General features: G+C 37.9%; 1 protein-coding gene across 8 annotated transcripts in view; it reads right to left on the minus strand.

Moving 5' to 3' along the window:
* Positions 1 to 369: 369 nt before the first annotated feature.
* RMDN2 (regulator of microtubule dynamics 2) overlaps positions 370 to 14,839 on the minus strand; it is a 48,470-nt gene continuing 34,000 nt past the window's right edge. For 2 of the 8 annotated variants that reach the window (XM_054061739.1, XM_054061738.1), the window contains exons 8-12: positions 13,537 to 13,635; positions 11,759 to 11,812; positions 11,590 to 11,670; positions 3,515 to 3,553; positions 1,251 to 1,879 (exon numbers count right to left, since the gene is read on the minus strand). In XM_054061739.1, coding sequence (XP_053917714.1) covers positions 1,787 to 1,879; positions 3,515 to 3,553; positions 11,590 to 11,670; positions 11,759 to 11,812; positions 13,537 to 13,635 — 366 coding nt within the window. In that variant the 3' untranslated portion in view covers positions 1,251 to 1,786. Of the gene's footprint in view, positions 1,229 to 1,249; positions 2,006 to 3,514; positions 3,642 to 11,589; positions 11,671 to 11,758; positions 11,813 to 11,885; positions 13,128 to 13,536; positions 13,636 to 14,839 lie in introns of those variants that run through there. The other 6 variants (XM_054061740.1, XM_054061744.1, XM_054061745.1 and 3 more) reach the window with 6 other exon arrangements.

Genomic DNA, 14,839 nt, shown 5'->3' on the forward strand with positions numbered 1-14,839 from the left:
GCGCCATAAGAGTTCTTCTCTTACCCATAAACTGGTCCATTTTATTTGACATATTAAACAGGTCAAGGGAATATGCGGTTCTCCTTATCCAATTGTATGTCCTTTAACAGAAATGCTCACTTCTTTGAGATACCCTCCTGGGTATCTAGATTGAGATCCCAAACTGAAAGCCAATGAAAACTGTCCTTTATCTTTTTACAGACTTTGGTGAATTCTGCATCAGTCCATTGGTGAACAAAATCCTTTCCCTATCTGTTACATTTTAATGAAAATATTGCTGTTCTACACACTCAGAGAGGAGTAGGAGGTCTTTAATTACTCTATTTTTATGTACATGTTATGTTATATTGATGATATAAAAGGTCAGTGATGGTCACATGCTGGACTAGTGTCTTTGAAGACACACTGATGCCACCATGCTAGGCATCAGTTCAGAGAGAGAGAGACAGGATTCACAAGCTTGATGGAGGTCCTGTAACAAATCAATTAAACATCACAGCTGTAATAGATTAAATCTAGAACACTGAATTTCATTTGTCTGCTTTTTAATATTGTATTTGATGTTACAAATAAAATAGAACTTTAATTTATAAATTTTTCACATTTCCATGTAAAACCAACCGGAGGTTTAAAGTAAAAACAGCTTTGTGGAGGCAAAAGCTTCTTCTTTAACTTCAACAAGGTTTTAATTTTATATGAGTAGGGAAATGTGTAAAGATAAATACGAATTATTTTCTTCTGTACACATCTGTGTAAATTAGTTGATACAAATATAATTTACTATAGAAACATTTTGTTTGTTTGTCTTTGCTACACACAGTTCTATGCTGGCATCACATACTAGTTGATTAATCTTTCAAATAGTGAGATTTATGCATTTTGCATTCTAACCCCCAGTAGGTCCATTGCCAGCAGTGGACTTCATGTTCAGAGAATCAGTGTCAGCGATCTAAAAGGAAACTTCAGTAAAAGATTATAAGTAATCAAAAATGAATGCATCATTTTCGTATCATAATTGCCAGATGCTTAAAGGCCATGATCCAAGCCGACCAAAATCAATGACGGTTTTCACACTGACTTAGCTGGAATTCACCCGCGGTTCCCCATCACTATAGATTCTCATTTTACTTTTGCAATTTCATCACAGCTTGAAGAGTTAAAAAAGTGCGTAGTATCACAGCTTCAATGTGAGAAGTAAAGCCTCTAAGTCTTTCTGGGCCTCTTTATCCTGAAAGAAGCAGACAATCATGCATCAATTTAGATAGGATAAATCCCTTCATTTGCCTGATACGTGCCTATCCACATTTCTTTACTAACAACAGACATAACACACAACTGTAACAGCCATAGAATGTACAAGGCTGCATAGTAAGTTAATTTATCAGTGACTGTGAAAATAAAGTTTTAAGTGAAAACAAGAGACAGATGGCAACCCTCCCTTTACAGCTCTGTTAAAGACTTAAAATGTGCCCACAAATAACCCTCTCAGCAGACTTGTAAACCTTCAATTTAGGCCATAACTTTTACTGGTGTACTTTGCATAAAGTAACACCTTGCTTTACACTTTACATAAGTTTTCACCCCAACCGTGTAGAGTTTTTGTAAAGATATTTAGATGATGTTTGCTAATGATTTATTACACAATTAACAAGAAAACATCAGGAAGTGTAATTAGTGACATAGGTTAGGTTGTGGTTTCAGTGCATACCTCCATATCTACCTGCAATAGCCACCATGGACTGACTATACCCTTGATGTCTTCCACGCTGCTGTCAGCGTGCTTTGCCTATCCTACCGGGCTCACAGCAGAGTGGAGCCAATGGGGGAGGTAAGAGGAAAGTGATCTGCTGTGCTCAGAGACAACACTATACCATACCTCCTAGGACAGAAGGGAAAGGCTCCTTTAGGCTGATGCACAGTTTGCACAGGGCTTTGAACCAAACACAGCCTAAACACTCTTTCACAGATAACCAGTGACATCCGTTTTGCCTGTTCCATGTATAATCTGTTCAGAAAGGGGTACACACACATGACTGTATAAATACAGTACAAAATCTCCATTATTACACTTGCTTTTTGAAACGCCTCCTGGATATAGTCCACTTGCTTTACTTGCCACTGCAAAACTTCCAGCTTGCAAAATGCACCTTGGTTTTAAACCACATTTCTGAAGTCAGCACCTCATACCTGCTGGCTGGTAAACATCCAAACACCCAATACATGCACCCATGTGTGCTTAGCAGTGCAAGTTGAAAGTACTTGTACATCACAAATTTTGTGCAGGTATTTCTAATGACAGAGACCAGTATTTCTTCCCCAGATAACACTATAGGCAATTCTGAAAGAAAATGCTGTAGACAGACAGTGAAGTAATAGCTGAATTTCAGGATCACTTCATTATCCAATCAACCAAAGAGCTGGAACAAAATACAGGCTATTTTAAAATACATTTTACGGGTGAAGAAATTCCTGCTTCTCTTTATTTTGGTTAGTTGACTATAGTGTCACGCAGGAATAGAGAAGAATATTGAGATGATAGAAACCATATGCCAGACATGTCAAACTACATTATATTATTGGTTTGGATTAAGGCATTAATACATTAGCTGGACGCTTCTCTTGGAGTCGCTGCCTTGCTCCCACTGGCAACAACAGGCTAAACTATCTGCTTAATAATTTATCAGAGGCCTTAAAAAAAAAGGCATACACTGCAAAGCCAGTAAGCTCTTGCCAAAATACTCTAACAGGAGGAAATGTCACACAGAACTCAGCACCCCTTAAACTCCACGCTGCCTGTGGCTTTCAAGGAAAATTGGAAATGCAACATTTGTATCAATATGTTGATGAATTCAAGGAAAAAACACTTCTATGTACCCAGTGTGTGAAAATGATTCTAAACTCCATTAAACAAAACAGTAAAAAGACAGATATTGTCCTATGCTATTAAGAAAACGAAAAAGGTTTCATTGTATCTGGTCCTACTCTTCTCACACTTTTCTAAGTTGAAAACTACAGAGATGCAGGTTTTCTCATATCTGCACAGAGCTCAGTATTTCAGGGTTGAAAGGATACCTCACTCTGCAGGGAACAGAATTTTAAAAACTTGTCTCCAAACAACTTTGTATAATTTTGTCTCTCCTTAGAAGCAAAGTACTATATTGGGCAATACAGTACTTTGAGTTGCAAAAGTCTCAAAAATATTGGGCAATCTGTACTGAATCTTCCTCTGGGCTTAGGAAAATGAATGAGAAAAACCCCATGAGTGCTCTAAGAACTAGCTGGAGAAGAAACTGCAACCGTGCAAAGCATACTGCCTCTTGGTTGATGGTTCCAAACAAGACTGCAACAGTGAAAGCAGGAATTATTATGGTTGCAAACTACTTAGCAGACTGTTAACTGAGCCAGCAATTTCCAGTCAATATTAAGAACTCAGATGGCAAAAGCATTTAAAAAAACCCATAATGGCATTAAAAACAAAGCAGAGAATGGTCAGTGAAGGGAACTATTATGTCACCTTTGGATAGAGTCCTTCCAGACCAAGAGGTGTATCACACTAAAAGGAGAGAGAAGCCACAACTCTGTTCAGTGCGCTGGTTTCCAGTTCTAAGCATGAAAACTTCATCAATACCCAAAGCTGACTGCTAATGGGAAGACAAAGCCATAAAACCTGTATTAGGCAAATATCTCCCTCATTGATTCCTGGGTCTGTGGCTCTCTAAAAATGAACAATAGAGTAGCCTTTTATTATTATTATTACTTAAAGAGGGGCAGGCTTTGATCTCCCTCTACAGAGCAACAGTGACAGGAAGAGGTGCGAGTTGTAGGAGGAATGCAATACATTTTTGTCAGTACCATTTGTTCACCCTGAGGCTTAGTTCAGCATTGACTGAATATACTGCCACTTTCAACCTTGACTTTCTACTGTCAAGGCTTACATTTATTAAACATTTCTCAGATCATTTTTGGAGTTGAATGTGAGTTCAAAATGTTCTGCAAACTGCTGCACAAAAGGTATTCAAATTACAGGGTCAGTGACTGTATCTTCCCCTCATCCTATTTAGTTGTTTATGTTTCTCTATCCATAGAGGATATATACAGGAAAAAAAAGACCTGGGAGGCCAGGGACTGAACGAGGGAGGAGAGGGAGATGAAAACAAGAACAAAACAGAAGAGAGAGCTGGTGGGAAAAAAAGGGACATTGGCTTAACTGGAGGAAGTACACATTTTGACAGTTAATTTCTGCTGACAAATGTTACTGATAAATATATACACTCACAGACATACACATACAAATATGCATGTAAAAATTAAATGGCAATCAAAGCAGAAACCTAAAGCTAATGATTTTACCTTCCATTTCTACTAATTATTTCCTTATGCACTAAACACACTCAATCCAGGCACCGCACATGTGTGCACTTGTTGACAAAGTCCCAACTGTCAACAGAGAATGATACACACTCGACCACAGCCAAAATGGTTACACCAGCCAACTATAACATAACTGTGTGCAAGCACTGCCAAATCCCAAGATGACATGCATCCTGTAGGGTTTCCTTGAAGTCAGCAGGGCTGTATGGTATATTAAATGAGCTGGGCTGCAAGGGTGGTCCAAAGCTGTACTGTGATATGCAGTAACAGCAATGAGGTGCCGAGAGCCACTCTGATGTGGGGTACAGCTGTGTCATTGCTTTGCAGCTCCATGAGAAATCTTGGGCTGTAACAGAAGAGGTTCCCAGACAGGCGCAAAGATCAGTAATTGGAGAGTAATAGCTCCTGTGGACAATATAAATAACATAAAACCATATGCTATCCATTCTCAGTTTCGTGATAGACTTTCATAGATGGTGATAGACTTTCATAACCTGGAATGGTTATGTGTTTGTCTCTACGCTAACAGTGTGACTGTACTAGGTGTTAATCTGCGTAAATTTGCTTCATGCTGTTTCTCCTCTTACATAGTTTAGTAAGCCAATGCAATTATCCACTTGCAACCTACTCTTGACTGCTGTACGTCACAACTTAAGTCATTTTATCTTCTTCCATATTTTTAGTATCTTCCTCTGGGGATGAACTATGCTTTCTCAAGGCTTTTAGGATCAAGGCAAGTAGAGCTTTAAAAAGCAGAGCTGCCAATAATTCAACATATTCTGATCATACACCATGTAGAGAGAACATCCTTCCATACCCAGAAGACTATGAATTACTAGTTCGGCCAGTTCTAAGACTGCTGTTGAAAAAATTCACTTAGAATAATAGTTGTGTAGGATTTTTATCTGACAGCAGTTCCTTTCTAAATTAAAGGATGAGGTTCCACTTATAATCTCATTTCCTTTACTTCTGTACACATTCTGTCCAGTTGTCACCCCTACCACGATAGGACTTACAGCCTTTCTTTCTGTACAGTCATCACTGAAACAGCTCGAACACAATCACACCCAGTTACAGCCCCTTCAGAAAGACACCAGTCGAGGCTCTCTTTCACCCTGCATATTGACTCTGAGACAATATATTTCAAACTTTTCCAAGTTTGACTGCCCCTGGTCACTGCGTAAAGACAGGAAACCACCTGCAAATCTCTTAATCCTGCAGTGCACTACCGCCTCCGTGAATACTTCTCCGACTCTCCCCCTGCATCACCAGCAGGCCAGTGGAGGAGATACACTCCACACTCAGGAATCACCTGTTGATCAGTCTTGCCACACTAAGAACTATGCTAAAACTGCATTACCTTTCATATGATGTTGAAATGAATACTTTGCGATAAACTAGTCAATTTAATCATAAATATGAGCTCAGTATTTCCCAGGAGAAACTTTATTCTTACGTATGAAACTACCACACGACAAAAATATCTTCACCATTTTTTGGTACTGTCTTTGGAGGGAGAAAAAGAATAAGCAGACAATGCAAACAAACCTTTTGGCAGGAACTTCAAAACCACGCAGACAGCAAATCAGTCTCATGAGGAAGAGAAAAACAGACTGCATTCTCTGAAATGCAGACTAATATAAAATACAAGAGGTCTCAAATTCCTTTAACAGCTCTTTTACAAATGTCTCATTTTTACCAGCATTTCAGAGTTTGAAATCTGATTGCTTTAAAATGAGCTTTTAAAAGGCCCAGTCCCTGAGCTTGAAGCATCGATATTCAGTATAAACAGAATAAATAATGAAGAAATAGTTTTCAAATGTATATTTAAGAAGTACTTTAACTTTGGGTTGATGGTAGCTATTAGGAAATTCTTGTTCAACTCCACAAACAGTATTATTCAAAAGGAACACAAATCTGAATACTTCCATTATTTTGTAATTTAAACACCACAGACTTTTGCTTGGCATTTGCAGAACAAATGTGCATAAAATCTAACAAACAAATACCCTCTAAAAACAATGACATTTTGTACCAAGCTGACGATGTTGAGAAAAGAAAATGTTCTGTTTGATGAAAAAACAAAAATATTTTTATAAGGTTAACCCAAATTATTCACATAGTTTTGATGGGTAGTTTTTTTCAGAAACAAATCATAATTTGTACCCTTCACTTTAAAAGAAACAGCAAATTACTTTTTTTCTTCTCAGAGTCTTACTGAGAAGGACAGGTTACCACAGCAGCTTCAAACAAGATCTGTTGGAAATATCCCAGCAAGCTCTGCAACACACGACCAATCTATGGTGGCTGAAGCAGGTATTTCTTGGAAAATCTGTTTTGGAAAAGTCAGGATATAAAAATGCTCTGTTGTAACAGGAACAGCTGATGGGTGCTGAAGTTTACACTGCCCTCTCTTCCATCCTTCTGTAAGTTCCACTGTTCTTACAGACAATATTAAAAGTGTAAATTAATGACGAGGGCAATCAATTATGGTTATGTAAAAAAAACTTGAGAAAATCTTACAGGCATGATTTCTACTCAGCAGCTGCATTCTAGTGCAAACATTCAGCCATTATTCCTATCTATTATCACATTTACTTCCTCCTCCATGTGGGCTTTTCTAGAGTTTCAAATATCACTGAGGCAAAAGGCAAAGTCTTTAACAAGTCTCTGCTTCCTGCCATTTTATACCTGTAAGAAGTGAATGCTGGAATGATCAACTTCTGTAATATCTAAATTTCTCTCATCTGTTAATTTCAACTCTGAATTGCCTTCATTTGTAATTGCTGAGAAGGAAAGTGTTTTTGAAATTAAGATTTTTTTTTTTTTTAAATCACCAATAATTTTGTAAAATATATTCTGACCTTTGGGGAAGTTTTCACCTGCATTCTAAGCAAGATTTCAGGAACTCTTGGTGCAAACAGTTTTGCTTTGCATTCTTCCTGCTCTGCTGTTTTCAACTCCTCCAAGACTATAGTCTTTGTAACATAACTGCTGCTTTTTAGATTAATTTCATTTTCAAACATATCATAGAGACCAGAAGCATGAAATTTTAATCTCTTTCTCTGCTAAACTGCTAATCTCTTTGTGGTGAGCATACTGGTCCTACGAGCACAGAGTTCACTCTTCTACCCATGCTCATCTCCAGACACAAGAAAAAATAATTTCTTTATTATTATACTTTACAATCCCACATTGAGACTTTAATTTTCTGCAGGTTACAGCCTTCAACAATCTTTATTATAAAAAGATTTATTGTCTTATTCCCCTTACATGCAAAGCGCTATGTATTTAACCAAGCACACACACATATTTTGTCTTTCTATATGCAAGACAAATGCTCATGTTTTCAAATTTGAATTATTACACATTTTTTCTCCACGATTTTGAAAAAGTCATTTTTTCCCATCACAGTAGTCCACCACATCTGGTTTCAACAGCCCTTCATGTAGTCACACTCACCAAGTCTTTGAGCGCACTACAAAGTAATGAGTCTCAGAAAGAGTAATGTAACATCTACTAGATAAACAGAGCAGCTGTTATGCACTTCACAATAACTCACAGCAGCCCTGAACATTAGGATCTCTTTTTACTGAAGGGGTGAATATTTCCCAGGACCCTGAGGTTATCCACCTGGACAGTAACCAGAGAAAAGCAGGACGATTTAATGTCCTGTGCACCTCCAGCAGTGAAGTACCACTCTAACAGTATTACAGTATTTATGGTGAAGGATGGGCCATATGATTCACTAGGAGTTTTTGTTTAGAATAGAGAGGATAAAGACAAAGGTCTCTAAAGTAGTACTTTAAAAACAATTTTGTTTTTCAGACGTAATTTGGACCAAATCTCCTCTATTTCCTTTTAAAAATATGCCAAACTCTTCTTAAAAAAACGGGTACTATGATTTACAGATATCATTCAATCAGAACTTTCCTTTTCTTTGATGAATGCTTTAGTATCCTCTTCAAGTTTCTTAATAGGGTTGAAACTGGCCATCTGATTATTTTTTCTTTAACAAGAACTACTTCTGTTTAGAGGACCCTCTACCCCTTGAATTAAAAGCATATTCTTTAAGTGGTAGAATGGATGCACAGAAGGGATATTTGGATGTGATACAACATTCAAGACAAAAGCCATCTCACTTAATTTGAAATGTTACATTAAATGAGTCCTAGACAAAGTGTCGAAGAAGTGCCCTGATTTAGACCAGCTGAGAATTTGACCTGAGGATTAAAATGAGCTATGGGCTATTTTACTGATGCCGAATGCCTCTAGTTCCCACTGAAACTGGATGCTCAGAAGCAATAAAAAGTAAACCATTGTCTACTACTATTTTTCATACTTACACTGCAGGATGATTTGTATCAGTAAATACTACTCATTTCCTCAGTGTGGCACCTTTCCAGCAACTTTGTCTCTCAGTCTGCTCTTGATCTTATGCCTTTATACATATATATGTTTCTTACTAGAAGCCAACATTTAAAAACAATAAAGGAATTTCCCTGCTTGAAGAAAGAAAGCTCACATGAGAAACTATGGTTACACTTGGGAATGATGGGTTTCACATGACGGTGACCACATACTGTGCTGCTGACAACCCTGAGATCCTGTGCTGTGGCAAACTGAAAGAAATCCTCAGAATGCTGCTGATTTGTGTTTTCAGTCTCGGGCTATGAACCTCGTCTTTCACAGGACTGTAGTCAATTCAGGCACTTTATCAGCATCCATTTATTACTGTCTCCCCAATGCCTCTTCAATCTTATTACAGTCTCTTTTCTCCCTTAAAGTAACCTGACTAAATATTATTCCTGTGTACAGCTCCAAGCCCTGAACAATTTCAGCTCCAACATGTTTCCCCCCCCAAATCAGTAACAGCCTTTCTCTAACACAATAGCCAAAACAACACGTAATATTCAGATGGGACCTGAGGTACTAGCATCAGTGAAGTATGTACTCCAGATCTCTATTTTGCAGTAATTCCCTTCAGTGTGCACTTGGTTTTACCTTGTGCTGACTGTTTGGTTTTTTAATTGAATTACACACTATTGTCTCAGTGCCATATTTTTATGGACTTTTTTTTTTCTAAACTTCAAACACAACACAAGTGAACAAGACAAACCAGACAAAGCTTTGATATCTAAAGAATTAACCAAAATGGAAGAAGATAAATCATCTTGTCCTCCTTAGATGGACAAAAGATTTCCGGGACCCATTTGCGGCTCTTTCTTCTGTTCACAAACCAGTACCATTCTTATTCTCATCACTATCCTGCTTGTCAGAACAACTCTTCCTCAGATTGCTCCCAAATTCTTGCTCTCACCTCAGGGGCCCCTGAGGTCTGCTGAGACTTTGGACACGTGATGGGGCACTCTTTTTACCAGGCACTAAGCCCCTCCAGGTGGTCTAGGACACACTGAACTCCAGCTCATATTTAGACTGTTGACAATGGACTTCTGAGGCAGAATTCATCTCTCATTAGCTGAACAGTCTAAGAGTCGGGTGTCTCAGGCACACATCTTACACATATCTTCACTTAGTCTCTCTCTGCCTTCAGGGGACACAGAGAGGCAGGATGAAGCACCCAGATACATCTATCTGTCTCCACCATGTAAAGGGAGTCTCAGCAACTACCTTTGGTCACCAAAATTTTGTCCAGCTATTGTTATCAGAGTCGCAATCTATGCTCTCTCTATACTTTTGCAAGGAGTCTTTATGAATATGTTGAATGACTTCTAGTTTAGTAAACAAAGGCAGTCTTCTTCCCATTGTGAGTTTCTGTGATATATATTTGTTTGCAATTTACCAGATAGCTTCAGAGCTCGTTGCAAGATTACCTGGCCTGTAGCAAGCTGAATACAGGAAACAAAAAAAAATCCACAAGCACAATCACTGCAGATATATACAAACAGGCTGAGATAAAGCCATTTCAGTTGCATGTTCTCTCTCTTACACCATTGGTCCTATTTTTATGCAAATATGTAAGGTACGAAATAATGGATTATTTATAGCAGTCTTTCCTATGTTCTGTAACAGGCGAGTTGAAGGTACATTTCAACAGTAAGTAAAGAATAAAGCAGAGTTTAGAGATTATTAATGTCATAGCTGTATGAATACATATTTAAAGAAACACTGAACTAAAGCAATGATTGCTTAATTTATGATTGGTACATACTATAACTTGGCCCCAAAATAAAGGCCACCCAAGAGCGGCTGCTGGTGAGGCATACAGTGGTCTTTTTCCCCCAGCAGGAACACTTGACATAAACATGTTAGTGCTCCACGCATAGCATTTATTGTCAATCAAGTTACAGAGCTATTTAATGGTCCTTTTCCTTAACTTCAAAGAATTAAATGGGATAGGGCCAATTCGTCTCCGGAATCACCCCTCTCTCTCCCTACCACATCTGCTGTGCTCAAAGGGGGTCCCTTAGGCTGACAAAGCTCAGGTTTGAACTTGTCATGCTCTAGGATGGTAAGATGTTTCCAGTGATAGGTAGGTAATTACGGAACTTGCTTATACATGAGATCAGAGAGAGCAAACCTATTTGCAATGACTTGGTTTATATTTGAGAAACTAAATCAATTAAAATCTCTCTAATTGCTGTAAAAGTTTTGTGTCCACATACTAAAAATAATGTAAAAGCCCTAAAAAGAAATCTAATAATGTCTTGGAATAAACTATGTTCCAGTAGATGCAAGTGGAAGAACTATGCCTTTTTAACTGCTTTGTGGTTGAAGACGAAGGCAACCTTAAGTAATTAATCTGTCTCTTCTATAGCTAACACTGCCCTGGAGGCCTTGACCAAGAATGACAAACTAGAGGAACAGCAGAGGAACACTGAGACAAAAGTTCAGGATGCTTTCAACTGAGCTAAAAGTAGGTGTGGGGCAAAATTTCAGCACAGCTAGCGTGACACACTCAACTGCTAATGCTTATGATAGTTGTAGCAAAATGGGCTGAATTACAAAGAGTGCAATTCCATTTCTGACAGCCTCTGACACAGACAAGTCCCGGACAGTTCCCCAAACAAAGATTTTTATTTTTTTAAAGCTGTTGATACAGACAACTGTAACAAGCCAAACTAGTGTGGATGAAAAAGAAAGGTTCTGTATTCAGAGAAAAAAGTGAATCATTATGTTATTCCTGCCAGTGCAGTAACGGGTGCCAAAGACAAGACAGCGGTCGCAAGAGAACAAGTTATCACTCTTAATACCCACCTCATTAGTAACTGAGAGAACTGACAGTGCAGAATCACAATACTTCAGTGCATTGCTTTTCTGGCCAAGATCTTTATAGCACTGAGGAGAAAAAACATTTTGTTTCCAATCAGACCACTGTAAGAATACCAGAGTCTACAAATCATTATTTTTAAAAGAACTTGGTTACCTTTGCCAAATACACATAATTGCATTTGGAATACCCTGGATGCATTTCTTCTGCCTAAATAACAAAAAAACAGGAAAGAAAATACACATAAAACTTGTGTGATGAGATCTATGTGGTCTGTATAGCATTTTTAGTAGTGCATTAAGCTTCCTCAAACACCAGACTGAATCACCCCTACTGTGTGCATCATGATTTGTTTAGCAATTCAAAAAACCCTCATGGAAAGAAGAAACCCCCAAACCCAAACCCTAACATAGGCACAGGACATGGTGATATCGAACACGTAAAAACATTCTGTACTTCTTGTTCTCCTGTCTCCATAAGCACTTTGTAAAGATACTGGATCATTCTATAGATTATCTAGTGGATTCATTCATTTCCACAGTGGGTTGGAAGACAGTGCACTCTCTAGATTATTATTTATTTACTCATCAAGGAAACGAACAAGCAACCAACCACCCATACTTCCTGTAATGAGTAATGAACTGTGTTCATCAACTTTATAATTAGTTTTCTTTCACAGACCTGTATCTTCTAGCTCTGGGTTCACCTTTCTTTTCTCATTACCACCTTCTGAAAAGTTCAGATCATTAAAATAGTTCAAGATTGTCTTCCTTTTAAAACACGTCAAGGATGTAGATGTTTGAAAGATGAGTAAAAACCTTACCAATTCTCTACTAGCCAAGAAGTAGCTTTAATCAACAAACAGCTTTGGTGGGAGAAAAATTACATCAGTGAAATAAATAGTAGCTGTAATCCTTGGACCAAAACAATGCTGCTTTCACTACAACTGTGTACTGTCAAAACAACTGAAAAAAGAAACCCAAACAGTTGTCTTCTAGGCAGCAATTTAATTTTTGTTGCAGAAAGTGACTGAAAACCGCAGCCCACCACGAAATACCCTGAAGCTAAAGTGAATGTTTCAAATTATTTCTACCCCCTTTGGAGTTTGACATTAAAGATAAAATCTCTTAAACTCGGAAGATGGTAATGTATCACATTGTCCAAAACTCAGGAGATCATTCCATCTTTAAACAGACTAAGAACACAGAAAACAAGCACTTTTGATAGTGAAGAAAATATGCTTGTCCAATCCTTTTGAGAAACTCTCTGAAAGTAATTGCAGTGATGGAAGTTTACGCTTTTTATTCGGTCAAGTGAAAAATTTGTATTTTTCAGCTCCAGAAGTAGAAATGACTCATACAAAAGAACTGAAAGACAGGTTTGTTTTATTTGTGTGGTGTTTTCTCATAACTGTCCATTCAAGTAGAATGCCCTGGAACACAGACCTATATGACAGAGCTTTCTTTTCTGCTTCTCCACAAACGTAATTTCACCACCTCAAACAAGAAAGGCTTCTACTGAAATCCTATGAAAATAATCAGATCAGAAAAAGAGAAGCATCACAACGTGAAATATTTCCTTGCCTCTGTTAACCCTCTTGCAGAAATGGGCAAATAAACATTTGTTGCTATGGTTAATTTATTTCAATGCCATATATAACTAATCTATATGTATCTCTGATTAAATCCAATAACTACTAATCATGGCAAGACATTGGAGAATTCCAAAAAACTAAAGAAAGAAGAAAGGTGCTAGCAACTCACCCCCAAACTAATTTTAAAATAGGAAAGAAAAAACATTTCAATTTCTGTGGCATTTATGAGAGCTCTGGATTTATAGCTACTGAACATAATCTGTTGAGTAGACGTCTTGACAACTGTCCCATATAGCAGCCGGTAAACAGTCACATAGGAAAACCCTTGGCCAAGACTCACCTTAAGGAAATTCTGCAGTGCTTCTTCTACTGTTGAAGTTGGCGGAGTCCCAAAGAGAGCAGTAGCTACCTTCTTTTCAATCCAAGATAACTGAGCTACCTATAATAAAAACAAAATAAAGTTAAAACAAACAAATAAATCAAGTCTCTAGCACTGCCTCTCAGTTTTGAAGTAAATACTGTCCTGTGCCACTGTACTACTTACACAACCTATTTTGCAAAAAGAACCTGGAAAGGACTGTTTTATACTGTTGATTTGCCAGCTCAAAGCATAGTCATTTAGATTTTAGATTCTGTTAACCAGAATTGTACACATTAAGAAAAAATGACAATGACAAGTCACAAACTTCACTGATATGAGATTATTCCAATGTTCAAAGTTTAAAGTAAAGTTAAGGTTTCACAAGACCTCACCATTTTTTAAAACCTAAGGCTAGGCATAGTGCTTTAAACCTGTTAAGATTTTCATAAGGCAGACAGCTTAGCATGATAGTCCATGTATTTGACTACTTTTCAACTTCATGAAAAGCTGTTGCAATAGTCCAAATGTGAGTGCTTTTGGAGCTTGTAAAACAAGTTCATTTATTATGAAGCCGGTCACAATTACTGTTAAGAAACAGGCTTCATTTTTTCCTTTCCAAATTTGCCAAATAGCACTTGCCAAAGACCTCTTCTCATTTCCTAAAGACGGGCTGCTATAAAAACTTTAGGGAACTGTCATATTGCCACATACTGTACGTGACTTCTTCCTCTACTGACATCTGACAGAAACGGCTTTGGTAACTGCCATGAGGTATTTGGCTCCACCACCTAACCTGGTGAAACACGTCACATCTCTAACAAAGGATGGAGCTGCATTGTGAGACTGGAGCTTGTTTAAATGGAGAAAGTGAAGCTACTCTCCTTTGAACACTTCTATTACAACTGTATTGAAAACTCAGGACTTTATTCCTTCAAATCAGTATCGAACCGCAGCACTGATGGCTCCTGTCACAGAGCACAGCTGAGTTTAAAAATGGTAAAAAAACCCCAAGGTTCTGTGTTCCCCTAGCAATTTATGGACTGATCTATCCAGAGGCAACACAGAGAAGGGATACACACACGCAATGACAGAGAGTCTCTTACTGGAGACCTGGAAGTGAAATATGAGTTACATAGAGACATCTCCTTTTCAGAGGAAGCTGCAATTCAATTAACAGAGTTGAGCCTTGAACTCAATTTTCTACTGCTGTAAAAATTTAAACAGTTTTGGATAGCCTTAGGTGATTCCTGCTTCATTCCCTGGTTTCCCAATCTCTACAGGT

Source organism: Cuculus canorus, chromosome 3, assembly GCF_017976375.1.
Source record: "Cuculus canorus isolate bCucCan1 chromosome 3, bCucCan1.pri, whole genome shotgun sequence".
Lineage (NCBI taxonomy): Eukaryota > Metazoa > Chordata > Aves > Cuculiformes > Cuculidae > Cuculus > Cuculus canorus.